This window comes from Myiozetetes cayanensis, unplaced genomic scaffold, assembly GCF_022539395.1.
Source record: "Myiozetetes cayanensis isolate MyiCay16 unplaced genomic scaffold, myiCay2020 scf13, whole genome shotgun sequence".
Taxonomy (NCBI): Eukaryota; Metazoa; Chordata; class Aves; order Passeriformes; family Tyrannidae; genus Myiozetetes; species Myiozetetes cayanensis.
This window is the reverse complement of record NW_026086937.1, coordinates 22,529,566-22,545,564: the sequence shown is the minus strand read 5'-3', so window position 1 is coordinate 22,545,564 and position 15,999 is coordinate 22,529,566. Positions and strand designations below refer to the sequence as shown.

Sequence of the window (15,999 nt, the reverse complement as noted above, 5' to 3'; positions counted from 1 at the left end):
GCCCTGGCTGGCACGGCTGAGGTTTGCCTTCAGGGCTGTTTCTCCTCAGGTGCCCAGTTTTGTTGTACACCCCTCCCCTGGCTCCCTCCAGCCGTGCCCAGCGATGCCATGTGCTGCCTTTCCCTGCCTTATGGACACGTGGAACATGTGGGTTATATGACAAACATTGTGCCTGTGTTGGTACCACCCACCCTCTCCTGGGATGTCACTGGCCCCCATCTCCCCTGGCAGGTGCTGTCCCAGGCAGCTCAGGTGGGATGAGCACGGCCCAAAGCAGAGCAGCCCCTGCCTGGGGTGCAGGTTTGGCTCCTGCCATCCTCCTCCTCCTTCCTGATCCTGATTAGGAACATCCCTGGAGCGTGGTCAGTTCTCCATACTCCTGGGATTGCCCTGGGAAGTTTTCACCATCAAGTGCTTGCAGGATTCAGCTACATTAGGACGTGGCTTTCAGACTAAGGCAGTGCTGGAGAAAGGTTTTTGGCAGCATTTTGTTGAGTTTTGATTTGAATAACCCCCTGTGAGGTGCTGGCACCGGACCCAGAGGTGCTCAGGGAAAGGGCAGCTGTGCCACAGGTGCTCCAAACCCACCCAATTTCCCATTCCTTGTGGAGCTGCTTCATGAAATGATGGAAAAACCCTGACAGCAGTTGGATTAACTTCAGAGAACACAGAGCAAGTGACGTTAAGGTCAATGTTAGCTATTTTATACACATATATATATGTCTGTATATATATATATGTCTGTGTGCGTGAGAGAGAGGAGGATTTCTAACACTTATTTGCTATAAATCTTCCCAAGAACAAAATGTTTTTCTGAATGTTCATGAAGAATGAGTCAAAATAGAGGAGGCTGGAAATGTTTGCTGAATTTTGAGATGGGTAAAATGCCCATCTCTCCTCTCTCTCCCTCTCTCATACACACATAGATATCTATATCTGTAGGGCTTCAATGCCATCTCCCATCAGATCCTCCCAGAGAGGCTGTCAAAGCATGGACAGTTATGGACTGAGCTGCAAAGTGCCTTGACTTGCTCTGCCAAACTCCCTCTGCCCTTTGCTCAGTGTTGGTGGGCACAGCCCACCCTGACAGGGGAAAACCCAGCCTGGTGCTTCAGCTGCTCATCACGAGGCATCAACCTCCCCTCCGGGGCTGCATCCCTGCAGTGTCCCCCTGGGGCCACCCATCTTGGGCTGGGGCTGGAGCAAGGACTTGCCCAGAAAGGCTCTGTGACAAAATGTAGATGAAATTATCTCAGGACAGGAGCAGGGCACAGAACGCAGTCCCTGGCAGCTGTCACGGACACAGTACCCGGGGGCTGTTCAACCCAGACCTCAGGGGAATTCAAAAATAAAGCCAATTCTCGTGGAAGGAGGGGGCCCTGCAAGTGGCCAGACTGGTGTTTTCTCCTTCATCTGGCTGCAGTGACATGGGACAATGATACTCAGCATCCCCCTCATACCCTGGGTGGTTGTGGGTATATACCTAAAAATATGTGTATTTAAATAACACCAAGCTTATTTTAGCCCCGTTTTGGCTCTGTTCTGTGCTGCCAGCTCTGCCTCCCTCTGACCCTGCCTGTCTTGTCTCTGCTCTCCATCCCCAGGGCTGAAGGCTTCTCTCCAGAGGCTGCAGTTGGAATATGTGGACGTGGTCTTTGCCAACCGGCCGGACAACAACACCCCCATGGAAGGTGGGTGCAAGCTTGGCTTAAAGTTGTTTCACCTGATCCTGGCCTAGGGGTGACACCGAGGAGGGTAGGAAAGGAAAACCAATTTTTAGTTAAATATTCAATTGGGGCAGTTTAAATATGAGCTATCTCATTTGTGGTGTCCTGGAGCCGTGTATGCCTGGTCCATGCAAGCTGTCCCTGCCCATGGCAGGGGCTTGGAATTAAATTAAGGTCCCTTCCCAAACCATTCCATGATTCCATATTTATTGAAATGTATTTATGTGTTTTGGAAGGAAATGAAAGTTTCCTTTATGTCCCAGTAGTGGCTTTAACAGTTATTTGGGGGTTTTATTTCCTTTTCCTGAATCCCTCCGGTGAAGTGGGTTTGTGTTTGGATTTAAGGCAGGACACAGCAGGGTGTGCCAGCACAGCCAGCAGCGATGCTCTGCCCAGGGCTGGGCTGGTGGGGAATGTTCCTTGTTAAATCCAGACTGGTAAATCAGGGGATGGGTTGAGGGACTTGCAGGATCTGTGACTTTGTGTTTCAGCTGCATTTCACAGTCACTGATAACCAAATCTGTGTGTGTGGCACATGGGCATAGCCCAGTCACCCTGGAGCCTCCAGCAGTGTGCTTTGGGGTCAGTGCCCTGTTTCATGGGCAGGATTCCCACTCCTGTCCCCCCTCTGGAGTGACCACAGCCACTCCCTGTGGCAGATCAGCCTCCCAGCTCAACACACGGCGGCAGGAAAGCCTTGCGGGCTGCGGGAGCTGCCGTGGAGAGCACTTGGAAATCAAACAGACCTGGAGCTTGGCAGGCCCCTTGGCAGCTCCTGGCTCGCTGCAGGAGCTGTGACACCCATTCCCTGGGGAAGGTGGGGCCATGGGCCCTGGTACAGCGTGGGTGCCGGGCAGTGCCAGCAGCCGGGGCTCAGGGACTGGCACAGCATGGGTGCCAGGCAGTGCCAGCAGCCGGGGCTCAGGGACTGGCACGGTGTGGGTGCCAGGCAGTGCCAGCAGCCGTGGGCTCAGGGACTGGCACGGTCGTGGGTGCCGGGCAGTGCCAGCAGCCGGGGGCTCAGGGACTGGGCTGGGCATTCAGCACAGGTTCCTCCATCGCTGCTGAGGCCGAGGAAGATGACAGTCGTGTCTGGGAGGGAGGAGTGACCTCTGTGCTCAGCCAGTGTGGCAGGCAGTGGGAGGCATTTCCCAGCTGACGCTGTGGATCCCGCGGGCAGCGCGGCCTTGGCAGCCGGGCACGGGCTGGGCAGCCTGCTGGGACCGGGCCGGGGTGAGGGATGGGACACTTTTGTTGTGAATGGTGCTGTGGAGCTTCTTCCCGTGTTCTTCCTGCCTTCTTTGTGGTTCACCTACTAAGCCACTTCCATCCCAGAGCATCTGCTGAACCATCTGCTGGTGCTGCTCCCCCCGGCGCGTGCGGGGAGGGCTGCGCTGCCTTCCCTGCTCACACCCCTGCTCCAGCACCTTCCGTGCCTGTGCCCTTCCCACAGCAAAACCAGGGAGAGGTTTGGGCTGGAAAGGACCTTAAAGTGCCTCTCGTTCCAACCCCTCTGCCACGGGCAGGGACACCTTCCACTAGAGCAGGCTGCTCCAAGTCCTGTCCAAGCTGAAGATCTGATCCCCCAGCTGTGCAGGCAGATGGTTTTTCTTCACCCCAAGTGGCTTTTCCAGCTGTGCAGCTCCAGCTGGGGGGAAGGAGGGTCCTGGGGTCCCACTGTCACAGCCCTGGAATGCAGGGAGGGAAGGGGACAACGTTCCCACCAGGGAACTTCAAGCTACTTCAGAATTATTATTATGCTGCCAGAGACTGTTTTCTGGGGTTGGAAACATTTATTTAAATTTAAAAAATATCTCCTATTCCTAAATGGTGCCATTTGGGTGTGCAGCTGGCAGGCCAAGAGATCCAGGGATGTGCTATTCCCACATCCCATCCCCATGGGAGCAGGCTCTGTAAACAAGAAGGTACATGTATTTTCTGAGTTGACTTGGGTTTTTCTTGAAAGGAGTAGAGGTGGGAGAAATGAAAACAACCCTGGGCTGAGATGTGTAAGAGGCGTGTGACGAAATGTTTGTCAAGGCTCCCAAATGGTGGTGGGGCAAAAATAGAACACTGAGCCCGGGGAGAAGCTGGTGCTGACAGGGAGGGAGCAAGGGAGGGGAGGATCACTTACAGGCTGAGGCTGGGGAGGGTAGCAAGTGAAAAACGATTTTTAATGAAATATTTGGGTGGGCAGCTGGAAATAGCTCGTTTGGGGTATCCTGGAGCCCTGTGTACCTGCACAGGGGGAAGGTGTCCCTGCCCACGGCAGGGGGTTGGAACGAGCTGGTCTTTAAGGTCCCTTCCAACCCCAATCAGTCCATGGTTCTATATTTACACTTCAGTGAAATGAGTTTGTTTTGGAACGAAATAGAAGTTTCCTTCGTGTCTCAGTGGTACCTAAAGTGTTGTTTGGGATTTTTGTTTCCTTTTCCTGACTCCCTCAGACCGGTGGATTAGTGTTGGGGTTTAGGGCAGGTCCCTGTGGCCAACAAAGCCCAGCCCTGCAGGTTCCAAATGGAGATTTGCCCATCCTGAGCTGCCCCTGGGTGCCTGCAGCAGGATCTCACCCAGGGCCCAGGCTGGCAGAGTAATCTCCTGCCTGCCAAGATCCTTCTCTTCTCTTCCCTAAGTAGGACGAGAATCCTGACGGTATAAAAGGCAGCTCGTCTTGATCTCGAGGCAGCCGTGCCTGGGGTCCTTACCCGAAGGAGAGCACGGGGATTTACAGGCATGGCAGGCTCCTCCAGGCAGCCCCACGGCCCCCCAGAGGGTTTGTGAGGGGTCAGAGTTAATGGTGGAGGTGGAGAGCACCAGCTCCCTCCCACTTTCCCGTGGGAAGGAGCAGCTGTGGCTGCCCCTGGATCCCTGGGAGTGTCCAAGGCCAGGCTGGACGGGGCTTGGAGCAACCTGGGCTGGTGGAAATGTCCCTGCCCACGGCAGGGGTTGAGACTGGATGGGCTTTGAGATCCTTCCCAATGCAAACCATCCCGTGATTCCATCAAACTGAGCTTTGTGGTGGGTTTTCCCCCCACCTGAACAGGCAGGGCTGCTCAGCAGAGGTCAGAGGGAGGCAATCAGAGCTCCTGTCCTGCTGTGTAGCCTTGCAAGCTTCCAACTTCCCAAAGAACAGCGAGGGCCACGTCAGTGCTGCACGAGGAGCTGTGCTGTTCTTTGCAGAGGTGACCCCCAGGGTGACAGGGCCCTTGGTGAAGTGGGGTTCAACCACCCAGTTCTGCAGTTTTACCCCCAGCATCCCAGTACTCCTGGTAAAATCAAGCAGACCCAGATATATTCTTCTGAGGAAACAAACGTTAAAATGAATTGATCCTGTAGTTTATTTTCCCACTGTGCTGCCCCCTTGTGCTAAATTTTAAAAGAAATGCTCTGCTAAGGTGCTGGTAGGCGAGAGATCAACGTCTTCATATTTGCACTGAAAATGCTTTTCCATCCACGCTCGAGCAGAAGAAAAGAGCAGAGCTGGTGTTCAGTGCGAACTGCTCGGGACTGTCAGCACTCTTGCAGTCTGTGAGTGGCCTGGGGAGGATTTGGTGCTGTAAATGTGGCCTCTGGGCACTTCTCATCGTGCTTTTCTCCCCCTGCAGAGATCGTGCGGGCGATGACGCACGTGATCAACCAGGGCATGGCCATGTACTGGGGCACGTCCCGCTGGAGCGCCATGGAGATCATGGTAAGGACAGCCCGGGGAAATGCTGGGGGAGTTTCACTCCAGCCAGGACCTTGGCCCCTCAAATAATGTGGGAACTTGTTCACAGAGAGCCCGGTGTTGATCACAGGAGGGCTGAGCTGGGGGTTTGGGTGGCTTGGCTGGTCCGACTGGGGTTTCTGTCATTTTGGTTTGATGGAATTCACGGGGAATTCAAGGTATCTTTGGGGTCTGATATCAGTGCTCGTGGCCAGCCTGGTCTAGTGGGAGGTGTCCCTGCCCATGGCAGGGGGTGGAACAACATGAGCTTCGAGGTCCCTCCCAGTCCAAACCAGTCTGGGATTCCAAGAGATTCCAGGAGCATCCTGCTGGTCCCCCCTTCCCCTTGCTAAAGGGAAGTTGGTTGTCCCAAGGAGTGTTGCTGGTGTGTCCTGCAGGATATTTCCAGGTAATGAAGTCCTTTCCTGCTGGTTTCTCCTCTCCAGGAAGCCTACTCCGTGGCCAGGCAGTTCAACATGATCCCCCCTGTGTGTGAACAGGCTGAGTATCATCTGTTCCAGAGGGAGAAAGTGGAGGTTCAGCTGCCAGAATTATATCACAAAATTGGTGAGTCTGAGGCTGCTGTGCCTTTTGGCTTGTGCATCCCCAGAAAGAGAGAGAGCAGGGTGACCTGGGGCTCCAGATGGCAGCAGGACACAGATAGGTATCTTCCTAAAGACCTAAAAGAAAAACCAGTTCACTGTGGCTCTGGTAAAGAAGTATTACTTAATATTACAAATGAATATAGTATGTGAATAAATATATTAAGTATTAATTGCCATGACTGCTTCTTCCTCTCAGACTTGTGTGGCCCATCAAAGTGCCACCTCTGCCCTGTATCCAAAGCCACCAGCACCTCCTCGTGCCTCTCCCAGGTGTCTGAGGACCAGGGGAGGGAGCTGGTCCCCTGCCAGCAGGAAGGATGTGATGGTGGAGGGCAGAGGAGATGCCTGCTCAGGAGTTCAGGTGCTTTGCTGCTGGAGGCTCCTGAAAGAGGCTTTTGGGATGATTAAGGCAGTCAGTGTCTTCCAGGGACACGCTGCTGATGCATTAAGGAGTAATAGTTATTTTATTTTTTAATTATATTAATCATCTAAATAAATACTTCAGGGCAACAGCAGCATCTCCCTGGAAGCACTGACTGAACGTTGCTGCCAGTGGCAGCAGAAACAAGCAGAAATTGTTTTGCTTTTATTTCTTTTTTTGACTGGAAGTCCTGGTTGTGGTACAGCTCTGATGTCTCCCACTGCCCTGAAGTGCCCTGCTGTGTTCTCTCTGCAGGGGTGGGAGCGATGACGTGGTCTCCGCTGGCCTGCGGGATCATCTCAGGGAAATACGGCAACGGGGTCCCAGAGAGCTCCAGGGCTTCCCTCAAGGTATTCCTGGGGCCTGTGAGAGAGGAGCTGCCTGCTGAGGGCAGGGGAATGACAGAGGGGAAAGAGCTCCCTGGGAGAAGGCCGGGCTGTGTGTCGATGGATGGTTTCTCTGGCAACCGCTCTGCGAGTGAGGAGGAGCTGGGTTAGAACACGCTCAGGGTGCCCACGCAGAGCTGGGCACTGGCAGGGGCTGGGGGCAGGGTGGGGGCTGCAGGACACTGGGTGCTGCCACACCCACGGGTGGGCATCACCAGGGAGAAGGCAGGGGGGCTGTGCTGCTCCATGCTCCTTATTAGGCTGATGTTAATCATGGAACCATCATGGAATCATTAAGGTCGGAAAAGATCCTGAAATCTCCACTATTACCCTCCTTTTATTCTTATTGGGGATTACAGGGTCTCCTCCCAGATCCTGGCACATGTGGTTTAATGGTTTGAAAGGCGGCAGAGCACTAAAATGTCATGGATTTGGGGAAAACCCAAGCCAAATGGGATCTGGGCCTCTGTTCCAGCCGGGCAAAAGCCAGCACTGCGTGGCAGTGCCAGCAGAGTGACGGCTGTCCCTGGGCTGGCTCTGCTCAGTTTGGTGCTTTTCAAAGGAAATGGGCTGTTTCATTGCATTTTTTTTTTTTCCAAACCAAAATGCATTAGTAACTCTTGGTAAAGGCTATTGGGAAGGTGGATGGTGAGAAGAGTCCAAATTAAATTGCTGAGAGTGCAGCACAACCAACCTCCAAGTCTGGAGCTGGGAGAACTGAAGTCCCACTTTGCTTTAATTAATGTTTTAATCTTCAGCAAGATCAGATATTCCCTCACAATTTTTTTTTGGAGGGGTTTGAGTCAAAATCTTTTCAAGCTGACTAATATTTCACTTTTTTTGTCTGCTCTGTGATGGGATTCAATGGTCCAAAAAGAGAAGTTAGGAGGTTCCAGGTTCTGGAGTGAGTCCATCAGTTGCATAAAGCCAGGCTGATGTAGATCCAGGGACATTCTGGTCCTGTCCTGATTGCTTTGGGGAGCAGAACTTTGTGTCATTCAGCCCCCATGACCTCCTGGGTTGGCCATGGCTTTTCAAGTGCCATTACAGATAGATGTATATCTCTATATATGCATGCTATATATATATATATATGTCTGTCATTATAAATGGGCTTAAAGTTTCCATTTTGGGAGATGGAAGCTGACAGCAGTGCAATGTGCCTGGTCTGCAGTGCTACCAGTGGCTGAAGGAGAAGATCATCAGCGAGGAGGGCAGGAAGCAGCAGGGGAAGCTGAAGGACCTGTCGCCCATCGCCGAGCGCCTCGGGTGCACCCTGCCCCAGCTGGCTGTCGGTGGGTGCCGGGCTGGGCACCCCGGGGGGCTCTGGGGCTGCTCCCCTGCTCTGTGCAGCCCTCAGGGATGGTTTGGGGAAGGGCAGCGCAGGAAAAGATGGGTCGTCTTTCACACAGGGCTAAGGGTGGCTTGGGCTGGGCCTGCAGCTAGAGATGGGTTTATTATTTGAATGCTTAAGGGATTATTTGTCCTGGAATGTTTTGGGTTGGAAGGGAGTGTAAAGATCACTCATTCCACCCCCTGCCATGGGCAGGGACACCTTCCACCAGCCCAGGTTCCACAAGCTCCATCCACCCTGGCCTTGGACGCTCCCAGGCATGGGGCAGCCACAGCTTCTCTGGGCAACAATTACATAAAATAAGATTATTTCCAGCATAAACATGACCCTCTGACTGCCAGGGTATTTTGGGCCTCCTCAGGGTCCAGCCTGCCTGTTTCTCTGCTCCCTCCCCCCTGGAAGCCACCTCCCTCCCCACAGTTCAGCACACTGGGCCAACAGACACAGGAGAACGATGTGGTTCCCAAACAGAGGTTCTGTCCCACTTCAGGCTCTGGGGTGAGGCCACGTCACTCCACCTTGTTGCTGACCTTGTGCCTTTATTCCAGCATGGTGCCTGAGGAACGAGGGTGTCAGCTCTGTCCTTCTGGGATCTTCCAACCCGGAGCAGCTGATCGAGAACCTCGGAGCCATCCAGGCAAGTGCAGGTGGTGGTGGCCCCTCCCTGGGGGGTGACACCCCCACACCTCAGCACCCTCCTTCTCTTAATGTAGTGCCAGTACTTAGTATTTTGTCCTGCAATTCTGTTTATGCACCTTAATTAGGTGTCACCAGGACGTATCCAGTGACACCATGGAGGCATCAGCAAGTTTAACGTGTCTGAAAGGGAAAGGGACCCGATTCCAGGACATGTTGTGATGGATTCTGTGCTGCCAAATGTCACCTGCCCCCACCTTAATTAATCTGTTTTTTGTCACAATCAGCTTCCTCTCCCTATGCTGCCCTTGCACCAGCTCATGTCCCACTGCAGCCCAGCAAGTTCAGAGGCATTGCCATGAATCTCTCACTGAGTAAAGACATTCCAGTGGCTCCTCCTTTAAGGGAGAGAGTTATTAGATGAATGTTTAATATCTGTCACACAAAAACCCCAGAGGAAATGTTATGTGATAAACTCTGGGTTTAAATTTGGAACAGCCTTGATTAAACACGGGCTGCCTTCTCCCCGCAGGTCCTTCCAAAGATGACGTCCCACATCGTGAACGAGATCGACAATATCCTGGGAAACAAGCCCTACAGCAAGAAGGACTACAGATCCTAATGCACTGCATGAGCTGCCTGCACTGCATGGTGTAGAAGTGCTCTGTACAGCCCCGACCCAATAGCCGGGCATGAGAATCATTCAGCACCTGCTGCTCGGTGTCTCCTGTCACTGGACCCTTCGAGATGTGTGCTCTTGCTACCAATCTGCAGTGAAATCTAAAAAGCACAGTCGATCTCTCTTCTAACCAGGAATAATCTTGTATTTTTTCTTACCTTCGACCGAGTTCATTAATTTTTACTTTGCACCTCATGCTTGTGCTGTGAGAAACACTTGTAAAGCAAAAAAAAAACAAAAACAAAAACAAACTAATTTATAACCTTCAGGTACTTGGTAATTAAAGAAGGATGTACAGATCTATTTTTTCAATGAAGAAAAGCCAGATACAACTTCAGGTTTTAATAAAACCACGTTTGGGAAATCTCAACTCTAAAGTTTCTTCAGGTTAACAGGTGGAAGGGGCAAGCTCAGACTTTGGTTGCTTTTAGAAGCTGAGTATAAGCTTTAGGTTTTGTTTGTAGCTGAATAAAAGCTGTAAGACAGAGAATCAGTTAGAACTTAGTTCAGCTCCTAACTGTACAGCTACTCCAGCTGTGGATGCTCCTGGGAAGCATCCCTGAGCAGTGTTAGGAAACCCAACCTCGCATGTCAGGTTACTGAACCAACAGCTCTCTGCAAAATTCTACTTCTCCATAAACCTTAAACCAAGAAAGCCATGATTAAATATTGGGTTTTGCATCTATAGAAACCTGCCTCTACTTCTGCCTGCTTGTAGACAGAGCTACTGCAAATTTCAATATTCAGGAGCTTTTAAGGATATAGACACTTATAAATATATATATATATATAATAAATAACTGCTGAGAACTACCAGGAAAAATCAGGTACGTACTTTGAAAGGCTACATCTGCTTTATTTTGGAATCGGGGATAAGTAAATGCATAGACACATTTTAAACAGATTTTTGTGAGCATTTACAGGAGCTGATAGCAAGGATGTACATATTAATTTACCCAGCTGGAGAACCACGTTGTATTTTCCCCCGGATTTGCTCTGTACAACTCCCATGATCTCAGCCTGTATTTCTCAGGTCCTTCCTGGGGTACAGCTCTGTACAGTATTTGTAGGACCCTTGCACTCTGGACCCAAGCCCAGGGCTCACCTGGGCCAGGTGAGCAGCCCCCAGTGCCGAGTTGTCTCCTCCTGTATTCGAAGCTGTGGTCTGTGTAAATGACTCCTGCTGTATATGAGACCTGCAGTCTGATGGATCCTGCTTGGACACAATAAAAGCATTTTGTGCATCTAATTTACCCCTGCAGACTGTTACTGACTGCCAGAGCTGCCCGGAGCCAGCAGTGCTCTCCCTGGACACGGGGAGCTGCTGTTCCTCAGGGACACTCTGCTGCTGTCCCCAGGAGGGCCGGTGACACGGAGCAGGGACACGAGGGACCTGGGCTGGCTGCACACCTGGGACGGAGGTACCTCTGGAATCAACCCCCTGGGACAGACACCTGAGTGATTCTGTAACGGCCTTGAGCTGAAGGAGGGCAGGGGTAGGTGGGACACTGGGGAGAAATCCTTCCCTGGGAGGGTGGGCAGGCCCTGGCACAGGCTGGCCAGTCCCAGTCCCCTCCCCACTGCTCCTTCCACCATCCCCCCCGCTGCATCATCAGCTGGGACAGTTAACTGATGCTCATTGCTGCAAAGGCTTCGACCACCACACAGTTAACAGCTTTATTCATTTCACAGAATTATCTTCCCAGTAGCAGACTAATTTCCCTCCCTCTGCAGGTACAATTTAACGTTCTCCCTTTCCCTTCGCACGTACGTGGGGATCCAGCAGTTTATTAAAAATAGATTAATTCCCAACTTTTTTAATTGAAAAGGAGATGGCATTGTCCCCTACTCGGAGCAAGAGCTTAAAACTCTGAGGGCAATGTGGGGCCAAGCAGCAGTTCAGCTTGAGGTTAACTCTCAGCATCAACTGAAGAAATCTAATTTCAGTGTATTAGATTGAATTTTATATATATTGTTGTAGCTTGTATTGGGGATTGCAAGGGGAAAAAACAACCACCACCCAAAAACACAACTCAAAAGCAGACAAAAATGCAAGTAACAAAAAAAAGACAGCCCCAAACTTTTCTGAGCAGGCCCAAGATGAGGGTTTTTTGCAGCACACAACCCACCCCCCCCACCCACCTGCTTTTGTTTCAGGCTGTCAGTGCTCAATGTTCCCTCTCCTCACTCTGGGCCTCAGCAACTGCTAATACCAAAAAAAAACCCCTACAGTAGGATGAAAAGCTGTTAATAAAAGACTCAGTGAGGTGACAGTAATAGCAGAAGAAAGTGCTGCTTCCAAGCACTGCTCCAGCCAGCAGGTTTTCTGGAGGACACACCTGTCACCTGCCCTGGTGGTGCAAGGAGTGTATTGGTGGTGGTGTTTGTTCAAATGTCCAATTTAAGGACTGGGTGCTTTGGGAGGAACGAAGCAAAACCCAGCCCCATCCACCCCTGGTGCTTGCAGAGCTGCCAGCCTGGCCTCCTGCTGGGCTCTGCCTGGGTGTAGAGGCTTGGCACAAATTCGGTTTGTGAGTGCTGAACTGCCTAAAATACAGCCATTGTATCCTTTACAGTAAGTGGTAAGTCAAGGACAGGACAATGGTGCGAGGCAGGCACCAGCCTGGGTGTCTCCTAGGGAATGTCTCCTTCCAGAGGTGAACGACCAGGCACGAGTGATAAAGAAAAATCCACACATTTTGAGGGGGAACAATCAAGTTGAAGTGTTAAATGCCTGACCAGAGAAGTGATTTCCAGGGCAGCTCTGAAAGTGCACCACAGCCACGGGAGTTCCCATGGTTTGGATAAACAGAACGGTTCATATCGGGAAGCAAAGGAAGAGGAAACGATGCAGGGGAGGGTTAGGACTGAAGACCTCCCAGTCCCAAAGGATGCTGACAGGTGTGATAAACAGTCAGTCAGCAGGCACCGGGTAAGTAGGAATTGTTTTATGACTGGTTATTTGTCAGAAATAGAGCCCTTTCTGTCTCCTGCTCTCCAGACTCTTCATTTTACTTTATTTTCCATAAATCTCATTGAAGTGAAGATTAGCAGAGTAATTGTTACAATAAATCTGATTATGAGCTTTCTCCTTCTCCCCTACAGATCCCGAGACTGTAATGGCAGGATCTGTGACTTCTGCACTAGAATTCCAATAACAGCAGTTGAGTTTGGCATTTAACAGAACAGCTGCTTCAGTGATAGCAAGAAAATAAGGGACAGGATTGTCTGATAAACCCATTACAAGAAGCCAGCTAAAGCATTGCTGCTAAGCTGGGCAAGGAAACTGGCAGGGCTTTTTATTTATTTGCAATTTTGGAGATGAATGGAAAAAAAAAAGTATATTCAAATCACTTCAAAAGTGTTTTTCTAGGAGGTTTAGGGTTTTGTCCTGACTACAAGTTACTTAAAAATTAAGAGTATTTCCAATGAACACAGGAAAAGCCTCCTTTGGAGGAGAAAGTAGAATGAGCCAACAAACCTACACATGAAAATACCCATTTTTTAAAGAATGGAAATACAAGGAACTAAATGGCAAAAAAAGCTCCTTTTTATTACAACTTCCCAAGTTACATTGATAAACGGTGGATTGTCACTTTTTTGATTGGTGAGTTTGGCTCTGAGGCTGCTCCCAAACTCCCTGTGGGGCTGTGGGTGCAGCTGGGCAGTCCCCCTGTGGAGCTGCCCGTGGGCTGCAGAACCATCACAGCTCTGGGGAGCTTCACAGAGGTGCCTGCTCACAGCTGACACCCCATTTCCTTCCTGAAGCAAAAAAATTCATTAATTCATGTCTTGAGTAATACCATGTAAAGATACCAAAAGTAAATATAATTCCATCAGTTTGGATTCAAACCCTCCCCCCCTTATGCTCATAATACAAAAAAAAAAAAAAAATTCCTATTCTGCCCTTGAACATTTTTATGGCAGTTGAAGCCTCTCACAGAAATAAACTGCTGTGGGGTTTTTTGTCTACTTGGATCCTGTGGAGAGCAGAGCGATCAGTCCTGATGAAGCACTTATAGAAAGAATATAGTTTCTGTAGGGAACAGGTTAAGGACATACAATTGTCAAGATACTTCTTTGGTACAGAACATTTACTAGAAGCTTTGTGAAAAAGAAGGAATGGTCTTTACAGTTTTAAAAGTGAAATACTGTAACCTCAACTACAGCTCAAAACAAAGGCATGAACTTACCTTTAAAGTTAAGACACTCATAGAGTTTATCCTGTTCTCTTAAAACTTGTTTTGCAAATACAGTTAACTACAGAACATCCTGAATTAACTGCCCTGACTGGCAATACCAATTTCCTTAAGGAACACAAGATTCTGCTTGTGAAGTTACTGAAACTAAAGCAACCTGCAAGGTAAGAGCACCTGGCAACCAACAGTGACAGAGGGTTTCTGCAGGAAAAACTCATGAGCTGCCTCCTCATTCCAAAATTACAGCTCAAGTGGCAAAGCCACGAGAATTTCTGGAGTGATGTCCTTAAAACACCTCATGTCACACTGATGGGATTGGGAAGGGTTTTTCTGTAAACTCTACTTTTCAGCCAGGGCACAAAGGATACACGGTGGGGTTGAAGTTCTTGAGCACGAAAAACGAAGCGATGATGACCAGCACCAGGAACAGGGTGTTGTTGTAGAAGATGGAAAAAGTTGTCGCTTCATAGTCTGCAACTTCATTTTTCTTCCACAGGATTCTAGGAGCAAGTAGAGACAATATTTCAGGCATATTTAAATCAGTGTATCTGATTTAAATGTCCTTAAGGACATTTAAGGCAGCAGTACAACGAAGGAGAGAAGGAAGAGGACAAAGAGATCACCTTTCATCCTTCTCCTTACGGGACATCTTCCTGTTGTCCGCCTCGGACAGCTTGCGAGTCACTTCCTTGGAAACAGCATCCTCTCTTTTCTGGGCTACCCTGTAAGCAACACCACTCATGTACAACTCCAAAAACTAATTAAAACCCCCACAGCTAAACCCTGGGATTAGAGGAAGTTTTATTTACAGTGAAGAATAAAATGGAGTCAGGACACCAAACAGTTTCGTCAAGTTGAAGGGACAAGTAATAATCAAACTGCTATAAGTAATATAATTTTGATATAATCAGTAATTTAATTTAAATTTAATTTATGGCAATACCCACTGAGCACGATGGTAGTTCTGTTATTTCACTGTACTCTTAGCTGACAAGACTAGGCTACTCCATAATTACAAGTGACAACAAAAACCAACTAGGAAATATTTCTGTGTAAAACAGATTTTGGAGTAACATTTCAGGCATTCTTATTCATAAAAAAAATTAAGTTGTAGACGCTGGTTCTGTTAAATTATTAAATAATAAATTCCAGTTCCAACAGCCACCCAACTTACTTGTGTTTGAGGACAAACTTGACGTTCTTATACGCAAAAGCCACCAGATAGGTACTGATGAGGGTCATCACGCTGTACAGGACTGCGGACTGAACAAGATCCATGTGCCATATCCTCCAATAGAGCCCTTCAAAGAAGAAAAAAAATCATGTTTTGAGTGGCTTCAAAACGTAGGAGCATTTTTTTTTTCCAGGAGCAGCACACAGGGCACGAGCTCTGTAATTCGGCACGGTTCTCCGCCAGCCCAAACCCAGTTCCCGCAACACCCCTGGAGCGCTGGGGCTGCGTTAGGAACACTCGGAAGGGAGAAATGAGAGCTCCGTGAGGCCGGGCCGAGGCAGCGCCGCAGGGACACGTCAGGGATGGGGCCCGCCCGCCCTCACGGGATGGGCCCCAAACCCGCACGGAACGGACCCCGCATGGAACGGAGCGGGGCAATCCCACCCAGGGTGGGCTCCGAGGGCAACAATCCCGCCGGGGTGGGCTCCGAGGGCAACAATCCCACCCAGGGTGGGCTCCGAGGGCAACAATCCCGCCGGGGTGGGCTCCGAGGGCAACAATCCCACCCAGGGTGGGCTCCGAGGGCAGCAATCCCGCCGGGGTGGGCTCGGAGCGGGGCTCGGAGCGGCAGCGGGACAGAGCCCGCGGCGGGCGCTGGGGAGTCCCTGATCCCCTCAGGGGCCACCGGTCCCCTTCAGAACCTGCCGATCCCCTTCCCAGCGCCTCCTGCCCCCCCAGGTGCTGCCGATCCCCTCGGGGGCCGCTGATCCCCTTCCCAGCGCCTCCTGCTCCCCCCGGGACCCGCCGCTGCCCTCCCGGCCGCCGCCAGCCCCGTCCCCCCCACCCCGGCTCACAGATGGGGATGGCGGACACGATGAAGGCGTTGCCGAAGAAGAGCGCGGAGGACTTGGCCGAGAGGTTGCGGCTGAAGTCCTGCAGGAGCAGGTCCTCCTCGGACTGCTGGCGGCCGCCGGGGCCGCCCTTGGGAGCCATGGCGGGAGCGGCACCGTGGGCGCTCGGGGCGGCTCCGGGGGCAGCACACGCGGCAGGGGCGGGACCGGCACCGGCTCAAAGAGCTTCCGGAGCGCGGGCCGAGCCCGGCCCCAGCGCCA

The 15,999-nt window shown here is 50.9% G+C and overlaps 2 protein-coding genes across 2 annotated transcripts in view; one reads left to right on the top strand and one right to left on the bottom strand.

Moving 5' to 3' along the window:
• Window positions 1-10,763, top strand: part of KCNAB1 (potassium voltage-gated channel subfamily A regulatory beta subunit 1) — a 41,735-nt gene extending 30,972 nt beyond the window's left edge. The window contains exons 8-14 of the mRNA XM_050308755.1: window positions 1,605-1,691; window positions 5,333-5,418; window positions 5,880-6,000; window positions 6,715-6,809; window positions 8,020-8,140; window positions 8,748-8,836; window positions 9,368-10,763. Coding sequence (XP_050164712.1) covers window positions 1,605-1,691; window positions 5,333-5,418; window positions 5,880-6,000; window positions 6,715-6,809; window positions 8,020-8,140; window positions 8,748-8,836; window positions 9,368-9,457 — 689 coding nt within the window. The 3' untranslated portion in view covers window positions 9,458-10,763. The remainder of the gene's footprint in view (window positions 1-1,604; window positions 1,692-5,332; window positions 5,419-5,879; window positions 6,001-6,714; window positions 6,810-8,019; window positions 8,141-8,747; window positions 8,837-9,367) is intronic.
• A 2,279-nt stretch (window positions 10,764-13,042) lies between these two features.
• Window positions 13,043-15,998, bottom strand: SSR3 (signal sequence receptor subunit 3). Its single transcript, XM_050308757.1, has 5 exons — window positions 15,742-15,998; window positions 14,888-15,014; window positions 14,337-14,435; window positions 14,082-14,213; window positions 13,043-13,550 (listed from the first exon to the last, which is right to left on the bottom strand). Exons 1-5 carry the CDS (start codon window positions 15,878-15,880, stop codon window positions 13,484-13,486), a joined length of 564 nt encoding a protein of 187 aa, XP_050164714.1. The 5' UTR covers window positions 15,881-15,998; the 3' UTR covers window positions 13,043-13,483.
• Window position 15,999: the final 1 nt, after the last annotated feature.